General features: G+C 58.0%; 1 protein-coding gene across 10 annotated transcripts in view; it reads left to right on the top strand.

Moving 5' to 3' along the window:
- The window catches only part of ACOX3 (acyl-CoA oxidase 3, pristanoyl), a 51,445-nt gene extending 37,641 nt beyond the window's left edge, over positions 1-13,804 (top strand). For 4 of the 10 annotated variants that reach the window (XM_068974925.1, XM_068974922.1, XM_068974924.1 and 1 more), the window contains 5 exons: positions 1,754-1,869; positions 5,791-5,965; positions 7,416-7,483; positions 9,847-9,933; positions 11,436-13,802. In XM_068974925.1, the coding sequence (XP_068831026.1) occupies positions 1,754-1,869; positions 5,791-5,965; positions 7,416-7,483; positions 9,847-9,933; positions 11,436-11,555 (566 nt within the window). In that variant the 3' untranslated portion in view covers positions 11,556-13,802. Of the gene's footprint in view, positions 1-1,753; positions 1,870-5,790; positions 5,966-7,415; positions 7,484-9,846; positions 9,934-11,435 lie in introns of all 10 variants that reach the window. The other 6 variants (XR_011145076.1, XR_011145075.1, XR_011145074.1 and 3 more) reach the window with 6 other exon arrangements.
- Positions 13,805-18,860: the final 5,056 nt, after the last annotated feature.

The following is an 18,860-nucleotide window of genomic DNA, read 5'->3' as shown; positions in this document are numbered from 1 at the left end:
TGCATTGCATCATGTGTTCAGAGAAACTGGGCTCAGGTTCTGGAGTCAACTGTGTGACCTTGGGCTGGATGTTCACCCTCTCTGAGCCTCCATTTCCCCATAAGGTATTAGGAGGAAGTACCCTCTCTGCAAAGACCCTTTTTCCAAGTGAGAGCACATTCACAGGTTCAGGCGGCCGGGACATGGACATGACTTTGGGGGCCCCATTCCAGCCACCATACCCGGCAGAACTCTGGGAGGGGTGCCCTGTGTCAGCTTCCGCACCCCCCAACCTGCCTTGCTAGGCTCACACACACATGCTGTGTGAGCTGGTTGGGCTGCTTGCAGCCTCTGAGCCTTCGGCTCCTCAGGCCTCTGAGATGGAGCGTGTGCTCGTTAATGAAAACTCAGCTGTGCTATGAGCTTTGTTAACCCATACGGCAGCACGAAACGGTTGGAGGTCTGCAGTGGGTACCACGGGATGTCCTCCCAGGGAACAGGCTGTGCCACACGGAGGGAAATCCCAGGGCCCCTGCGTCCAGCCTTTGGGTCCAGGCCCAGCGCCCCCAGGTCGGTCCTGGGGGTCCAGAGCAGCTGCGGGCCCCTCAGGCCTGGGCCCTCTGCCTGGTCTCATCCCCCTAAAGGAATGAGAGTGTGGACCCAGAGCCTCGCAGCCAGCTCAGACCCCGCCCCCACCCCCTGCTCCCTCTCCACGTGCCTGGGTGCCTCCTTGTCACCTGGTCCTCACTGGAGGGGGCAGGAACAGCCCTGCTGGGCTGGGTGTTCTCAGTCACCCAAGCCCTCGGAACCAGTGAGATGTGAAGACAGAGGGACCCACAGATGCAGGCACAGCGCTGGGCCGGGCTGGGAAGATGGGGGTCTCCCTCCAGCCCCTTCCAGCCCGTCCCTGTCCATCCACACCCCCGTCAGCAGCTTCTTCTCCTCTCCCCTTAGGAGCCAGAGGAGGGCGTGAGGTCTCAGGAGGCCTGAGGTGAGGCCCAGGGCCTGGCCCGCCAGGTGGACGGGGCTCCACTCCCCGACCACATGCCAGAAAGTCGCCCTGACATCGTGCAGGTCCGAGTTTCATCCAGACTGTGTATCTTCATCGCGGATGAGGTGGTTACCCTCAAAGGACCAGAAAGAAGGCTGAGTGTTGAAGAATTGCTGCTTTCAAACTGTGGTGCTGGAGAAGACTCTTGAGAGTCCTTTGCACACCAAGGAGATCCAGCCAGTCCATCCTGAAGGAGATCACTCCTGAATTTTCATTGGAAGGACCGACGCTGAAGCTGAAGCTCCAATACTTTGGCCACCTGATGCGAAGAGCTGACTCATTCGAAAAGACCCTGATGCTGGGAAAGATGGAAGGCAGGAAGAGAAGGGGATGACAGAGGATGAGATGGTTGGATGACATCACCGACTGGATGGACATGAGTTTGAGTAAATTCCGGGAGACAGTGGAGGACGGAGGAGCCATGAGGTCACAAAGAATCAGACACAACTTAGCGACTGAACAGCAACAAGCCCAGAAGGGGCTCCATGACCTCGTGGACTCTGGTTGCTAGAACCGTGTAGAACTAGGGCCGGCCTCACAGCAGAGCCAGGAAGCGCCCGCCCCCTTCGCCTGTCTCAGCCTGACCACCACCGAGGGGTGGGAGGCAGGTGGGCGCAGATTCCGGGTCTGTGAACTGGACGCGTCTCACTCAGCGTGAGGGCAGAGGCCGCGGCCAGGGGAGACGCCCTGCACTCACGCGTCTCTCCGTTTCCCACTTTGCAGTCCCGCTGGCGGCATACGAGTGGCTGGTCTGCTACCTGCTCCGTGAGAGTCACCGGAAGCTCAGTCAAGAGACGCGCTCGGGGAAGAGCGACTTTGAAGCCAGAAACGACTGTCAGGTACGTGTCTGTTTCGGAAGTTGCTCTTCTCAGGAGTTGCTCCTGATTCCTGCACCGCCGCGCCCTCTCTGGCTCCCTGCCGTCGGGACCAGCAATGCTCCCGAGCCAGCCGAGCCCCAAGCCCATCCCTTTCCCCTACACCATGTGGCTGGTGCCCAGACTTGGACAGCTTAGAGCTCATCTCTGCCTGAAGTGTTCGTGACTGAGGCTTCCCTGGTGGCTAAGCTGGTAAAGAGTCCGCCTGCAAGGCAGGAGACCCAGGTTCAATCCCTGGGTCGGGAAGATCCCCCAGAGAAGGGAAAGGCTAACTCACTCCAGTATTCTGGCCTGGAGAATTCCGTGGACAGAGGGTCCTGGTGGGTTACAGTGCATTGGACCCCCAAGAGTAGGACACGACTGAGCGACTGACGCTTATTCGTAACTTGTTAAAATGCAAATATACTCGGGAATCAGAGCACACCAGAAATTGATACCTGGGTCGGAATGTTTTCCCTGGGCCTGGAGGTTTATCGGGGGTGAGGATTCGTGAGAGAGGGACCCGTGCAGGGAGCGGGCAGCAGGCCTTCCTGGCCTGCAGTGTCCAGCTGCCGGCATCTCTTGGGAGCTTTTCATGATCACGGAGCGGCAGAAACACCGGTTATGGAGCAGCTTGGACTGTGCAGGCTAGGACTGCCCCCGAGTGTTTCTGTTCTGTGCCCCCCACCACACCCCAGCGCAGGCACCTCACAGGACCCTTCGTGGGCGCTGGCCCAGGTCTGTTAATACTGTGGGCAGATCTCTGATGGCAAGGAAGGCCGTCCAGAAGTCAGGGGTGGGCGCTGAGCGTGAGGACTTGGAAGGGAAGCAGAGGGTGCAGGAGCTGGGACAAGGCTCTGACCCCTATGGATGCTGGAGCTGTGTGATGGGGGGGGCTGTATGTGCACTGTGGGGGGCCCAGCAGCACGCAGGCCTCTGCTCACTAAGAAGCCAACAGCACCCCTGAGTTGTGACAACCCCAGACTATCTCCTGACAGTGCCAGGCACCCTGGGGGGGCAAACTGGGCCTGGCCAAGAACCCCCGAGCCAGTGGGGCCTCCAGTCTGGGGAGCCGGTCCACTCTCTGTGGCTCCGGGAACCTCGGTCCTAATGTGTCTCCCTTCAGACACTTCCTGCGTGCCCCTGGCCCAGTGTGGCTGCCTTTCTGGGTCCCTGTGACCCTCCAGGCCCCCCCACGCCCTGCCTTCCTGGGTCCCTGTGACCCTCCAGGCCCACCATGCCCCGCCTTCCTGGGTCCCTGTGACCCTCCAGGCCCCACACGCCCCGCCTTCCTGGGTCCCTGTGACTATCCAGGCCCCCCCACGCCCTGCCTTCTTGGGTCCCTGTGACCCTCCAGGCCCTCCATGCGCTGCCTCCTGGGTCCCTGTGACCCTCTAGGCCCCCCACGTGCTGCCTCCTGGGTCCCTGTGACCCTCCAGGCCCACCATGCCCCACCTTCCTGGGTACCTGTGATGGTCCAGGCCCCCTATGTGCCGCCCACGCACCACCTTCTCCACAGCTGCTCATTGGGATTCTCAGACAGCAGCTTGGTGGCCCGATGAGAAGCCAGGAGAGCCATCCAGTCTGCCCTTGGTGCCGTCATCAGGGTCAGCTGTGGACACGGTCTACACCTGAGCATGCTCCTGGCCTGGGCAAGGAGGTCGTGGAGGGCGACCCCCAGGGCCCGTGTCCCCAGGCGACTGATGGCCTCCTCTGAACTTCTCCCAGAAGGAACACACAGCAGCCTGTGCGTGTCCGATTCTGGGGACTGAGGCCGGGGAGAGGAGCTCGTGGGGCGCGGTGCAGGCGCTGGACCCCTGAGGTCTGTCGCTGCTCCTCGCAGCAGCGCCCACGGGCCAGCTCCCTCCTGCTGCCTCTCACAGACCAAGACGCTCGGCCCGAGATGAGAGCCACTTGCCCGTACACAAAGGCTCATAAACGCCAAGTGGAATTGGAAGCCGGCCCCTCGACTCCAGGGGCTGGGCCCTGAGCTGGCCCACCGGGGACTCAGAGCTCGGTGCGTTTTTAGGGCAGCCACGCCAGAGGTGGGGCCGCCTTTCCAGGCCCGCACCAGCCGATGCCATGGCTGGAGCTGACCGTGTGCTGCTCTCTCGGAAAGTTAGGGTGAGCACAGTGTGATTGACTAGAAAATCCGCGTGGTGGAGAAGGTGCGAGTAGAGGAGAGCAGGGTTTGGACTCAGTCCTGGGCTGGGACTCACAGGGAGAATCTCCCCACGTGGAGAGGAGCCCACGGCACGTGAGCGCGCCGGGGGTGGGGATTAATTCAGGGACACCCACTCTCTGAGAGGTTGAGGGCGCACACGGGGCCGGCCTACCTGCACCGACTGTGTCTCCAGTCGCCGATGGCTTGACCTTGTTTCACCCTCGGGGTCCAGGGCGGATTGAGGTGATGCCCTGGGGGCTCTTAGGTTAGTGCCTGGCCCCGGGTTGGGGGGAGCACCCCCCGCCCGCCTCCATTATCAGCTTCGTCAGCTCCCCTCCTGTGAGCACGCTCCCCTCTCTGCGTCTCTCTCCCTCCAAAGGTACCCACGACATGCTGAGCACGAGGGGGCAGCTGCCCTGAAGGCCCGGCTGGCTCTGCAGGCAGGACACGGGGACGCAGGCCGTGTGACCTGGTGGCGTCAGAGGCGCAGGGGGGTCTTCGGATCAGACCAGACAGACGCCTGGGGAACATCCTCCCCTGAATTCCCTCCCGAGGGTGCCTGGTTCTCAGGCAGACCCTGGGAGAGCCTTGGCCTCGGAAGTGAGGACCCAGTGCTTGCCCTGAAAGTGAGGAGGAGGCCTAATTCAGAGCCCTGCCCCCTCGGCGACCTCAACCCCCTGCCTCCCCGGAGCGTATTCTGGACCCCGCTCTGCGGATTCTGGCTGGTGCACATGTGTGCTCAGCCGCTTCTGTCGTGCCCGACCCTTTGCGACCCCATGGACCCCACCAGGCTCCTCTGTCCACGGGGTTCTCCAGGCAAGAATACTGGAGTGGGTGGCCATTCCCTTCTCCAGGGGCTCTTCCCAACCCAAGGATTGAACCCAGGTCTCCTGCACTGCAGGCGGATTCTTTACTGCCCGAGCCACCAAGAATTCTGGGGCAAAGTCATACAGGCATTGAATAGGGGTCTCTTTCCTCCCCCATCCTGGGTCACCCCTTTGCTGGATTAATTTCAAAAGCAAGGCATGCTCATTATAACAGATGAGAAATGCATGTGTAATTGTTCTAATTAAAAAAAAAAGCAGTAAACTGATAAACGAGAGAAGGGAAAGAAAAGCTGGCAAGCAAAGCTAACGATGAGCAGATGTGTTGACTTGGTTAAAAGAGAAAAAGCCGGGGCCAGAAGCCCCGTGGTGACTTCCTGCTTCCACAAACCGAGCCAGCATCGGGACTCACACGCAAGTGCAACCCGGCTGGCCCTCCGTGGAGCCCTTCCCTTAGTTCTGGACGTGATGGAAGTGGGAGAGAGGGGCTGTTTCCTTGAGAAACTTGGGGGACAGGGGCGGGGCCAGGCCCCGGGAGAGGCTGACGTTGCTTTCAGGTGAGTCCAGGGAGCATATGGAAAACCTTCTGTGTGGTTCTCAGTGCAAGACAACTGACCTTGTGCCCTCGGGGAGCCCACCTCCCCAGGGACGCCCCAGTCCCTAGTGCCAGGATGACCTGGGCGAGCCCGTGGCGGCTGTGTGTCAGCTGTGGGGTCACCCAGGTCCCAGACAGTGCTGAGCTGAGCGGGGTCGCTGGGCCCGAGGTCCCGAGCAGCTGCTGCAGGCGGGCTTGTGTTCCTGCCGCCCTTTCCCCAGAGGCGCTGCCCAGCCCCAGCTGGCTGTGCCCACTGCCCCGGGTGCTGCCGGCACGCAGGCCCCAGTGTGCCCTCCCCAAACGCGAGCTCCATGCCCTTGCAGGTGTACCACTGCCGGCCCTTGGCTCTGGCGTTCCTGGAGCTCACAGTTGCGTGCAGGTTCCACGAGCACACGCACCAGCCCCGCGTGCCGCCCCCGCTGCGGGCCGTGCTCCGGCGGCTCAGCGCCCTCTACGCCCTCTGGTCCCTGAGCCAGCACACTGCTCTGCTCTACCGAGGTAAGATCCTGCCCCGGAGCCGCGTGGGGGGCTCCTTCTACACGGCTTACTGAGCGCTCGTCACAGGGAGCAGATGAGCCCAGAGGCCATGGGTGGGGGGAACCGCCAGGGGCACAGCAGCGCCAGGGTGGTGCCCATAGGGCTGAGCCATGGCGGGCAACCCAGGAGGGCTTTCCGTAGGAGGTGAGGAAAGGGCTGATTCCTGGAAGATGGGTGGAAACAGGATAATGAAACTTTGTTTTCATTATCCTTCTAAGGAGCATTTTTTAGACATTTTCCCAAACCATCCCCATGACGTGTTAATACTAGAGCTGTCCTGGGTACCTGCTCACGCACCAGGCATGTATCTTTGCTGTCTGAGGGGTATGTTTTTCCCTCTCCTTGCAAAGAACCCACATTTTCCTCCTTGGGGCTGGTGTTGCCCACCCCCCTTTTTTTTTTAAGTCGCTCAGTCGTGTCCGACTCTTTGCGACCCGATAGACTTTACAGTCCATGGAATTCTCCAGGCCAGAATACTGGAGTGGGTAGCCGTTTCCTTCTCCAGGGGATCTTCCCAATCCAGGGATCAAACCCAGGTCCCCTGCACTGCAGGCGGATTCTTTACCGGTTGAAGTATACAAGGGCTCCCTGGTGGGAGCGGTGGGGTGTGGGGAAAGGAGCCCACCCCCTCTGAGTGAGCGGGCTCTGTTCTCTGTGGCAAAGATGAGACAGCAGCCAGTTCTGCAGCAGACTTGGCGCTCCCTCCTTGGGCCTGTGAGACAGAACAGCATGGGCTGCCTGGGTGTGGGAGGCGAGGCCAAGGGGGGGGTCTCCAGCCCGTCACCTGGTGGCTGCAGACGCCCCCGCATCCCCTTGGACACCACTTTGAGCCGCAGGCCCCTGCCACCCTGCCCAGCTTCCCCGCCCAGTGCTCTGCTTGGGGTCTTGTCCACTCCCATGGACCCCCGCCTGCTGGCCCTGCCTCCTCCTCCATCCTGGCCCCCTGCGGCCGCCCTTCCTGGGCGTCAGCATCCCCAGCTCCCAGCCGTGACCGCCACCCCTACCCCGCCCCCCAGCGCCTGCTCAGTGAACCGGCCAGCTGGGAGAAGGACACAGACCCCGGGCCCGGCCTCACCTTTCTGAAAAGGGGTCGCAGCGGGGCCCAGGCAGCGGGAGTGAGACACCTTCACACAGGATGGGCTGTTTCGCGACGTGTGTGCTGTTTGTGGGTAGCTTGGGGGTTTGGGCCTCCCCAGGGGCTCAGTGGTAAAGAATGTGCCTGCAGTGCAGGAGACCCGGGTTCGATCCCTGGGTCGGGAAGATACCCTGGAGGTGGGAATGGTAACCCCCTCCAGTGTTCTTGGCTGGAAGACTCCATGGACAGGGGAGCCTGGTGGGCTACAGTCAACTGAGCGACTGATCCTTGGGGGTGAGGGTACCAGACCCCAGAGTCACCCCCCTGTGCTTCCAGGCGGCTACTTCTCCGGTGAGCATGCAGGTAAATTGATGGAGAGCGCCATCCTGGCCCTGTGTGCACAGGTGAGTTGTGATCCCTTCTGTCCATATGCGACTTACATGTGATCACACTGCTGTTACTATCTGGTGACCTTGGCTTCCCACTCTGTTGTGCCACCATTCAGCTCAGTCGAGTCCGACTCTTTGCGACCCCACGGACTGCAGCACGCCCGGCCTCCCTGTCCATCACCAACTCCCAGAGTTTACTCAAAACTCATGTCCACTGAGCCAAAGTAGCGCCACCATTAGCACACCCAAGAAAACGACAGAGAACGTGCTTACGTCGGGATAGTCAGGAGGCACCACTCTGAGGGACCCGTGCACGCCCAGCTCACGCTGATGCTTCCTACGGCAACATCGGCCTTTAAGTTACCGCCAGTTTAAATTCATTTCATGGCACTTTCTTTTTATGGTTTTGTTGTGTCCTTCTGCCCTCGTCTCCCAGAGGGGTCAGGTGGTGCTCTGTCCACTGGAGCTTGGTACAGGGAGGGACAGGTTCCGGGGCCGTGTGGTCAGCACTGGCCGCCTGGGGCTGCCATGGGTAGAGCCGCAGCGGGCGTGCCCGAGGATTTGGGGTTTTCTTTAGTTTTAATTCAGCCATCACGTGTGTCCTGGCTGCGGTATTAAGCAGTGTAGTCGGAGGTGCTTCTCTGCTTCGGATGATCAGACATGAACCAGAGCCCCCCCGGCACTCTGTCCGGGGTATTGTCTGTGGTATACACGGCAGATACACCTACCCAAGTGTCTCAGCTACGGGTGAGAGGCTGCTGGGCTCCTCTCCGTGCTTCCGAGCTGAGGCAGCTCAGATGATGTCCTTGTTGGCATCAAGCCCCTGTCCGCCCAGGCTCCTTTCTAAGTGCCTCTCTCTCCCCACATGGGTTCTGGGTGAGGGTGTCTCTGGGGTCACTCTGTCTGCTCGGGCCATGTCAACTTAAACAGGTGGTTTTCTCTCTTGTGTTTTGTGGGGTGAGTTGCCTTTATAAAAAATAACAGCAGTTGTTTCCCTTGCTGTGCAACGTGATGTTTGGACTGTGGAGCTGGCGGCTGGGGTAGGTGGAGGGGCAGTAGCTGGGCCCAGGCTGCCTGGTGGATCTGAGTCCTGGTCCTGCCTCGGGAGGTGGGGCCGGGGCCAGCTGGGGCAGGGGGTGCCGGCTCCTTCCCTGTCGGGGTGTCCTCACTGTCTCATGGTCACCTCTGCTGAGAGTGGCCCCCACCGCCTGCAAAGATGGGCTCTTTCCCGTGGGCCCCCTGCGTGAAACGCTGGCCGACCCCTGATCGCAGGCAGGACCTTGCTCTGCTGTTGTTTCTCCCTGAAGCGGGGCAGGCTCGTGCCCCCCGCCCCCTGGGACCTTGGTGCCGAGGGCGTGCGGGACTGTGGAGCAGCGCCTGAACCACGAAGGCGGGCTCCTCTCCTCTCGTGACTCTGCCCTGCGATTGCTTCAATCAGCCTTGTTCTGGTCGCCCTGGCCCCAGCCTTCTGTTCAGTTCAGCCGCGGGGCGGGACCTGGATAGCTCAGGCGGTGGAGCACCAGACTTTTAATCCGAGGGTCCAGGGTTCCAGGCCCCGTTCAGGCATGCTGTCCTCTGTTCTATCTTTCGGCTTCCCTGCTGGCTCAGACGGTAAAGAATCTGCCTGTGATGCAGGGGACGCCCGTTCGATCCCTGGGTCGGAAAGATCCCTTGGAGAGAGGAATGGCTACCCACTGTAGGATTCTTGTCTGGAGAATTCCACGGGCCAGGGGCACCTGGCGAGCTGTTAGTCCACGGGGTCACAAAGAGTCGGACACGGCTGGGTGACTAAGCACGCATACCGCATATGGCATTTCACAATTATTTTAAGTAAAAAATGTTTTTTTGCATTTCAAGAAAATTCTTAGGAGTCTACTCATATAAATTCCACTTGTCATATTGTCGAATAATTTGTGTAACGGGGCGGGAGAGTAATAAAACTACCGCAAACCAAAGCACATTGGGGTGATGGCTTTTCCAGGGGCTTATAAATGCTTTTTCTCTTACATTTTTTTTTTTCTGGACATATTTTCCTCTGTTGGAACAGTAATTGCCCTGATCAGTCAGGGTTCAGAGACAAACCTCTGAAGACAGTTGCCAGTTAGTGAGCCACAGAATCGTCAGTTTTACGAGCAGTCCCTACCTTGTTGGAAAAAAAAGAAAACGTTGGAAGTCTTGAGTGGATAGCAACATGGTGAAAATATTCAGACGCACACTCGGGGAACCTGTAACCCAGGCCAACGGAAAGACGGTGCCTGAGGAGTGGAGCCTCGTGCCTGCTGGGGTTACCGTTGCTCGTGGGTTGCAGGCTCTGTTACTCGGTGGTTGCCACGGAGATGCCGGGCGTTGCCAAGTGTACGGACTTTGTTTTCTAACAGCTGAAAGATGATGCTGTTGCCCTGGTGGACGTCATCGCCCCTCCGGACTTCATCCTGGACTCACCGATTGGCAGAGCAGACGGCGAGGTATGAAGAGCGGCCTTCCTCCCGTGGGTGGCGGGAGGCGCTCCAGGCCCCGGGGCAGTTGTGGCAGAGCTGAGATGGCAACAGGGCTCGGGGCAAGGGGGCGGGCGGGGGGGCCGTCTCCAGCATCACGTGGGCGGCAGGGAGGGGGAGCAGCTGGGAGAAGTTGGGGTGGTCGTGGGCTGTCCTCTGGCTGTTGAGCTGGGCCAGGCGTCCTCCCCTGAGGCGGCCGCTTTGCCAGGGAGAGACCAAGCCTCTGGGGGGAACAGGAAGGTTCGCCTGAGTTGGCCCAGCTGGGAGGCGGCAAAGATGGGCTCCTTGCAGGGAAGGTGGGAGAGTATGAACCTTGGTCCCTGGTGTGGCCAGGGCCCAGCAGGAGCATGAGGAGGACGTGCTGACCAGCCCCCGGGCAGGGAGCTGGCCTCCGGGATGCGGGCTCCTGGCAGCGCTAGCCCCGTACGGGTGGCGGGGTGCCTCTACAGGCGGCAGCCCTGACTCGCAGACGGGCGGGCGACTGCGGAGTAGGGGAGGCCGTGCCATCCTGCCCTGGCCTGAGGTGGGGCCCTGGACTCCACATTGAGACCAGAGCACCCCAGGCCTCGCCCGGCAGAAGGCTTTACACAGTGCGTGTCTCTCCCACTGTTACGGGCTGAGGTCTGCTTTGGGTGCTGTATGAGGTAGGAAATCCATTTTAGACAGACAGACACAGCTGTCGGAGGCCGAGGCTCCATCTTTAAGGGAAGCGCCATGTCCAGGTCATGCGGAGTTGCCTCGGATTTATGACCTGCAGGGAGAGAGCCTTGTCTGTGTCTCCCTGGGAGCCAGGAATAGCAGCACACGGGCGAAATCACTGAGCGCGTTTAGCAGGTGCAGAGAGAGGGCAGCTTCTTGAAAGTAACATCTGTCAGTGTCAGCCAGATGTAAGACTGGCCCCTTTCCTGCCTCCACGGACCTCGGCCTGGACGCTGGCCGTGCTGGGAGCAGGGACGCGTCAGGCGGCTGCCTGCCCGCTGACGACCTTCCTCTAGGATGGCTAATGAGCGCAGTCCCGCCTGGGGGCCCAGAGGCGGCGGCTGGCCAGCCTAGGGGGCTCAGTCTGGCAGGGTGGGCAGAGAGGGGACCGGGCCTGCCCAGGCCTGGGGGCCCAGAGGACCTGCTGTCAGCCTGCTCTTGGCCGTGCCACCACCCGCCAGCCGCGTGGCTGCGAAAGGACAGATTTCAGAGCAAATGATCGATGTCAACTTGCAGAATCCACCATCCGCGAGAATTTCCAAAGAGAAGGCCAAGCAGGATGTTTTCATCATGAGTGCACATTAGGGACCTTGATAGTTGTATTTTCCCAATTTTCCTCTACTGACAAAGAAAGGGTTTATGCAAATTGAATTTAAATCATCTTAAAATGCTTCCAGGGAGTGACGGAGCTTCCTGTGTTATGCACAGTTGCATTGAGACGCTCAGAGTCTTTCTTATTCCATCTGTGTGTATCATGTATGTATTTTTTACAGCTCTATAAAAACCTCTGGACTGCCGTCCTTCAGGAAAACAAAGTGCTGGAGCGGGCGTCATGGTGGGCAGAATTCACGGTCCACAAGCCCGTCGTAGGAAGTTTGAAATCAAAGCTGTAGCAGCACCGGCTAAATCTGGCCAGGCCGTGAACACCTGGACCTCAAGTTCACTTCTGGAAGCCCCAGACCTGCAGTTCTACCTGGCTGCTTGTCCTGTTGAGTCCACGGCTGGAGCGGCTTATCCTGGCCTGGCCCCGCCCCCCGCCCCAAGTCCCACCAGGATGGGTAATGTCCAAAGGGTAGGACTGATTTGGGTCATCCCCATTTGCTGGGTGAAAAGAAAGTTTATACATAGGATCATGTCTTCCTGAGAGACTGAACACTTTTGGATAATTAGAGCTTTAGCATAATTCTATTTTCATATGCTGATTATGAAGCTGACTGCTTGTAATTTGGGATTTTTCTGGCCGGGTGATCTTTTACCTTCATCTGAGATTTCTTCCAAGCCTTTGCTTCACTAAGCCCTGAACGATGCCAGTCCTATTCTTTGTTCACCCGTTTGACTTCCTCACATCATTAAATCATATCATAACTTGACTAATTTGCACCGTGGACCACCCGAATGGCATAGTTGAAGATTTTGAAGGAAAGTAAAATCAGGTTTATTACTTTCTTGTGTGGAACTAGAAGTTTCCATCGAAGAAGTGTTTCCAAAGCATAAAAAATGCATAACGATTTGAAGACCTGGTCGTCCTTATGTCCCGACCTCCCTGTCGTATGCACGTTACGTTGTCACTTTTTTACTTGAATGAGTTTCTTTCTACAGGCAGTGGAGCTCCCAGGCTGCCTGGCCCCGTGTGGGCTTTGCCCCACGCTTCTGCACTCTGTCCACCCTCAGGCCCGAGTGCCCTGCGGACAGCGGGGGCTGATGGAGGAGGCTGATGGCCATCTCCACCCCTGATTCCTTCGTCCCAGGTCAGGACGACGGCCGGTGGGTGGGCTCTGACTCTCCACCCTGTCTCGTCCCCCGCTGCCCCCCAGCTTTCGATCTCTCTAGGAGGTTCAGGACCTCTGTCATCAGTAGCCCCGTGCCCTCCTCACCCTGCCGTGGTGCCCACAGAGCACACTAGTACTAAACAAAGGAGGCTCTTATTTTCCAAAAGAGCCCAGAAAAACCTCTGAGCACATGAAGGGCCTGAGAAAGCATTATTTTTGAGGACCTTCCCTGGTGGTCCAGTGGTTAAGACTCCACCTTCCAATGCTGAGCACCAGGTACAAGTTCAGCCCCTGGTCAGGGAGATAAGATCCCACATGCCTCGTAGCCAAAAACCCAAAACATAAAACGAAAGTCATGTTGTGTTGAGGTTGGTGCAGCAGTAACCGGCTGTGCACTGTGGAGCTCAGCTGTTTGATCCTGGAAGACGTCCTTAAATAAGCGTGGTTTCGCTGTGGTGGTCTTCAGTCGCTAAGTCACGTCTGACTCATTGGAGCCGATTCTCTTACAGCTACACGGGACGTCGTCAGAGACCTCCCTGTCAATGAGTCTATGTCAGCGTTGACTCTGCCATTCAACGGTCATGCGGCATTTGAAGCAAACTGGAAAGGTGAAAAAGCTCAGTAAGTGGGTGCCTCATGAGCTGACCCCAAATTAAAACGGTTTTTGAAGTGTTGTCTTCTGTTTTCTATGCAACAACAATGAACCGTTTCTCTACTGGATTGTGATATGTGACGAAAAGTGGATATTATACAACCAGCTTAAGTGGTTGGACCAAGAAGAAACCCCAGAGCACTTCCCTAACTAAACCAGACTCACACCTAAAAAGGTCATGGTCACTATTTGGTGGTCTGATGCCGGTCTGATCCGCTACAGCTTTCTGAATCCTGGTGAAAACATTACATCTGAGAAGTACGCTCGGCGAATCTATGAAAAACTGGGGTGCCTGCAGCCGGTGTTGGTCAACAGAAAGGGCCTGATCCTTCCCCACGACAACGCCTGACCTCGCATCGCACAGCCAACGCTTCGAAAGCTGAACGAGTTGGGCTACGAGGTCTTGCCTCATCTGCCATATTCACCTGGCCTCTCCCCAGCCCACTACCACTTCTTCAAGCGTCTCGACAACTTTTTGCAGGGAAAATACTTTCACAACCAGCCGGCGGCAGAAAATGCTTTCCAAGAGTTCATCCAATCCTGAAGCACGGATTTTTATGCTACAGGAATTAAAAAACTTATTTCTCATTGGCAAAAATGTGTTGATTGTAATGGTTCCCATTAATGATTAATTAAGATGTGTTTGAACCTAGTTATGACTTAAAATTCATGGATCAAAATTGCAGCTAATTTTTCACCAAACTCCTTAACAAATGTAATAAAGACTTTAAAAATAGTCCACATCAAAAAAAAAAAAAAAAAAACCTTAAAGAATTGGGTTTTGAAGACTGAATTACATGGGTGGAATTACGTGGGTGGTTCCTTAAGTTACCTTTTCATGCCCAGAAAAGGGGTGCACGCACCACCACCAGGAGTGTCTGAGCAGGTGCCAGGGTTAAGGTTAAGGGTCAAGGTCAAAGGTGAGGACAGTGTGGCCTGCCCCTTGCCCTGCTGAGCTGTCACTCATCTGCCCTCCACACATGAATAACCCAGGGCCCTAGACACACTGGCTCATTTGTAGTCGGTCTTCCCACTGATCTGAAAGCTCTTTGAGGTCAGGGACTAGGTCTGAATCATCTGTTTCCAGCTCAAGGCCACACACAGGGGAAGTGCTTGGCAAGCCCTGGAGGGAAGGTATGGATGGTGGGTGGGGGAGTGTGTGGGTGGATGGGTGAGTGGGTGGGTGGGGGATGGATGGGGGGGTGGGGGGTGAGGGGTGGATGGATGGGGGATGGGTGGGGGGTGGGGGGATGGGTGGGTAGATGGATGAATGAATGAGTGAATGACGTGTGAAAAAGCGAATGAATGAACAAAAGAAAGAATGACTGAAAGGGTGACTTGGGTGGCTCCAGAGCTGCTGAAGGAAGGCGGGCCTGTGGGCCAGGGCCTGGTAGGGGCATGTACGGCTGTGGTCCCTGTCACTCCGTCAGGTGGGGCTGCTCCCCCTCCCTGTATGAGGCGTGGCCGTCCACCCTCTCTCCACCCGGGGCTGGTGCTGTTGCTCGGAGCCCACGCCGACCCCCGCCCGCCTTTCCAGCCCTGCTGCTGGCTGCCTGCCGCTCCTGGTCAGCCCTGTTCCACGGCAGGAGCCGGGGGTTTCTACCCTGGGTGGGGCTGCCTCCCAGCTGGATCCCTGTGACCAGGGATGGTCTCCTGGCTCGGCTCCTCACAGGGCCCTGCCCATGAGGTGCTCCGGGGAGGGGGACATGAGTGGAGGAGTGGACACGTCCCTCACACTGAGGACCAAAGCATCCTGTCTACAGCAGGCAGGGCGTGTGAGCCACCGTGGGAACGGTGCCGGAATACGGTATGGCGTGACAGAGCCTCGGTAACTGCGGGTTTGTCAGGGTGTGCATTTCTGCGCCCACGTAGGAAATCGTGCCTCTAACAACAGAACACTGGCTGCGGGCTTCGTGAACGTAAACTCTGACCTTGGCCAAGGAGACAGCGGTGGTCACACTCAGCCCTGGCCATTCAGGGAGCGGATGCCAGCCGTCCATGGGAACTTACAGGAGGGGATATGCAGGAGGGAGTTGGCGTGGGAAGGGCGGCACGCGGGGAGGAGGGTGCTCGGCAAGGAGGACTTGGGGTCCTGGGGCTCCCTTGCAGCCAGAATGCTCCTGCACCTCGGATTTGACGTCCTCTTTCCCTAGAGGGAGGGCTTCCCCTCAGTGGCTCAGACGGTAGAGAATCTGCCTGCAATGCAGGAGACCTGGGTTCGATCCTTGGGTCAGGAAGATCCCCTGGAGAAGGAAATGGCAACCGACTCCAGTATTCTTACCTGGAGAATCCCACGGACAGAGGAGCCTGGTGGGCTGCAGTCCATGGGGTCACAAAGAGTCGGACACAACTGAGTAACTTAACACTTTTCTTTTTCCTAAAGTTGTATTTCCCTGGTGGCTCAGATGGTAAAGAATCCACCTGCAATGTGGGAGACCTGAGTTCGATCCCTGGGTTGGGAAGATCCCCTGGAGAAGGGAATGGCAACCCACTCCACTATGCTTGCCTGGAGAATCCCATGGACAAAGGAGCCTGGAGGGCTACAGTCCATGTCTCAAAGAGTCGGACACGAGTGAGCGACTAACACTTTCAGTTTCACTTCCCTAAAATAACGACCACACAAGGTGTTAGGCCTGAATTGTGTGCCCCTCCCTCAAATCCATGCACCAGAGCCCCACCCCAGCACTCAGAGGGGCCCGTACTTGGAGATGAGCCTTTACCGCGGTGATTAAGGTAAGATGAGGTCATGCATGTGGGTCCTGCTCAGACCGCTGTCCGCATGAGAAGAGGGAAGCAGGACACAGACATACACAGAGGGTTGACCACATGAGGACCTGGGAGAAGACAGCCGTCTGCACGCCAAGAGAGAGGCCTCGGAAGACACCCTCACTTTGATCTTGGACTTACAGCCTCCGGGGCTGTGGGAAGTCAGTCTGTGGTTTGGCAGCCCAGGCAAGCTAGCACACAGGACCCATTCCCATGCAGTGTCTGTGAGCCCAGCCAGCGGCCAGGCGGCTCCACCCATTTCAGAGGGTGGTTGGGTGGCTGGCCCAAGGTCCCTCTGACAGCGGGCACTCTGCACCCAGAGGGTGCAGTTTCCCACTTCTGTTAGCACTGTCCAGAGGGAAGAGGCTGAGGGGACAGGGACGATGCGCGTCCAGGGAATTCCCGGGTGTGTGGATGCTGGCCAACGGGGACACTGAAAGGGGAGCCAGGAAGAGGTGTGTGCGAGGCTGGCTTAGGGAGGGCGTCCAGGTGGTGCCCGACCTATAGTCAGCATCGCCTCCCTGCAGCCGGGGGTGGGGGTGGTGGCCAGAGCGAGGAAGTGGGCTCTGGGCTCAGCAGTCAGGGCTGGGGGTACAGACTCGGGTCCCCTGCTCCACAGCGTGCCAGGCTGCCTCTGGAGAGAAACTGCAGCCACCCAATTCCAGGGGTGGTTTGTCCCCACTTGCCAGGTGAGGACGTGGCTCCTTGAGAGCTCAGGTGGCCAGCCTACAGCCCCAGGTGCTTCCACAGCTCCCGCTGGGGGAGTGGGGAGGTTCCCGACTGGGGGCTGAGCCCTCTCTTGAGGGCTAATGTTTGTGAGCCCAAAGGAGGCCTCAGGCCCGCTCCCCTTGTGCTTAAAAGGGTGTGAGAGAGGAGACCGGCCGCCTGGTGGTCTGTCTGGGTGGTCTGCTGTGAAATCATCTTTCCAGAAGTTTCCTTTCTCCTCCCTCTGCAGGCGATGGAGATAGCAGGGGCCTCCACCAGTGTGGAGGTTCTGTCCATAGTGCTAGGTGGGTGGGTGTTAGGAGTGGAAAAGACGAGAAGCTGGGGTGACGATCCTCCCCAGGACCACGAGGAGCCACGGGCCTCTGGCTGGCCCCCAGGGCATGTTCCAGGCCTGAGATTGGGAGAGTCTCGCCAGGAGCCCGGGTTGGGGGCCAGGGCTGGCATCACCAACACAATGAACATGAGTTTGAGCAAGCTCTGGGAATTGGTGATGGACGGGGAGGCCTGGTGTGCCGTAGTCCACGGGAGCGCACAGAGTCGGACATGACTGAGTGACTAAACTGAACTGAGGCTTCCTCCCAGAGAGGGTGGGCTGTTCCAGGAAGGCACCCTGCCCCCCAGGGATGTCCTGGGCGGGGGGGCGGGGGGCAGTGAGGACTGCGGGCGGGCTTGCTGGCATCTCTGCAGGACCCTCATTCATCTCTCCACATGCAGCCTGGAAGGTGGTGACCACTCTGTGGACTGGGCCGCCCCACCCACTGGGGCCACAGGCACCAGGGGCAACACTGCTCAGAGCTGTGACATGGTCCAGCTGAGGGCACACGGGGCCCTTTGTAAGGGCGGGAGGGAAGCAGCTGCGGGCATCCTGCCCAGCTGCCGGCCTCAGACACTGTCTGGTCTGTGTTTGCTCCGTGTCTTCCCACAGCTAGGCTGCAGAAGCACCCCACCGTGGTCCGGCCACCGGGGAGGGGTTTCCTCTCCCCACTGTGCTCCAGAACCACAGGGGTTTCAACAACCCTCAGCCTTGGACCCGGTGTCACTCTCTCCTGAAGCAGCCTCGAAAACTCCAGGGTGATAAGCTGTCTGAGAGGCATGAAAATCACTGCAGATGGTGACTTCAGCCTTGAAATTAAAAGATGCTTACTCCTTGGAAGGAAAGTTATGACCAACCTAGACAGCATATTAAAAAGCAGAGATGTTACTTTGCCAATAAAGGTCTGTCTAGTCAAAGTTTTGGTTTTTCCAGTAGTCATGTAGGGATGTGAGAGCTGGACTATAAAGAAAGCTGAACACTGAAGAGTTGATACTTTTGAACTGTGGTGTTGGAGAAGACTCTTGAGAGTCCCTTGGACTGCAAGGAGATCCAACCAGTCCATCCTGAAGGAAATCAGTCTTGAATATTCATTGGAAGGACTGATGCTGAAGCTGAAACTCCAATACGCTGGCCACCTGATGCGAAGAACTGATTCATTTCAAAAGACCCTGATGCTGGGAAAGATTGAAGACGGGAGGAGAAGGGGACAATAAAGAGTGAGATGGTTGATGGCATCACCGATTCAATGGACATGAGTTTGGGTAAATTCCGGGAGTTGGTGATGGACAGGGAGGCCTGGTGTGTTGCAGTCCATGGGGTTGCAAAGAATTGGACACGACTGAGCAACCGAACTGAACTGAGAGGCATAAAAAGGACCAGCACCCCGTCCTCCAGCCCCCACCTTTGTCTGGCTCCACGCAGCCCTGCCTATAATCATCCGGCCCCGCCCCCCCTCCCCCCAATTCACTCAGGCCAGCCCCCATTTCCACCCAGCCCCGCCCACAACCAGCTGGCCCCGCCCCCAAGCCGCTCAGCCCTGCCCCACTTCCATGAAAGCCTCCTCCCACTCCAAGCACTGCCCTCACCACTCGGTCCCGCCTCTTGCACCACCAACCACTTATTTAACAAACACCTACAAAGCATTTTTGGGGCTTTGCTTGTAGGTCAGCTGGTAAAGACTGCAATGGTGAAGACCTGAGTTCAATCCCTGGGTTGGGAAGATCCCCTGGAGAAGGGAACAGCTACCCACTCCAGTATTCTGGCCTGGGGAATTCCATGGACTCTACAGCAACTTTCACTGAGCAACTTTGACTTTCCTAAGCCTTTTGGGCTTCCCAGGTGGTACAGAGGTAAAGAACTCGCCTGCCAATGCAGGAGACCACAAGAGAAGCAGGTTCAATCCCTGGGTTGGGAAGATCCCTCCCTGGGGAAGGGAGCAGCTATCCACTCCAGTATTCTGGCCTGGAAAATC

This window comes from Capricornis sumatraensis, chromosome 7, assembly GCF_032405125.1.
Source record: "Capricornis sumatraensis isolate serow.1 chromosome 7, serow.2, whole genome shotgun sequence".
NCBI lineage: Eukaryota > Metazoa > Chordata > Mammalia > Artiodactyla > Bovidae > Capricornis > Capricornis sumatraensis.
This window is presented reverse-complemented; position numbering and strand designations above follow the sequence as displayed.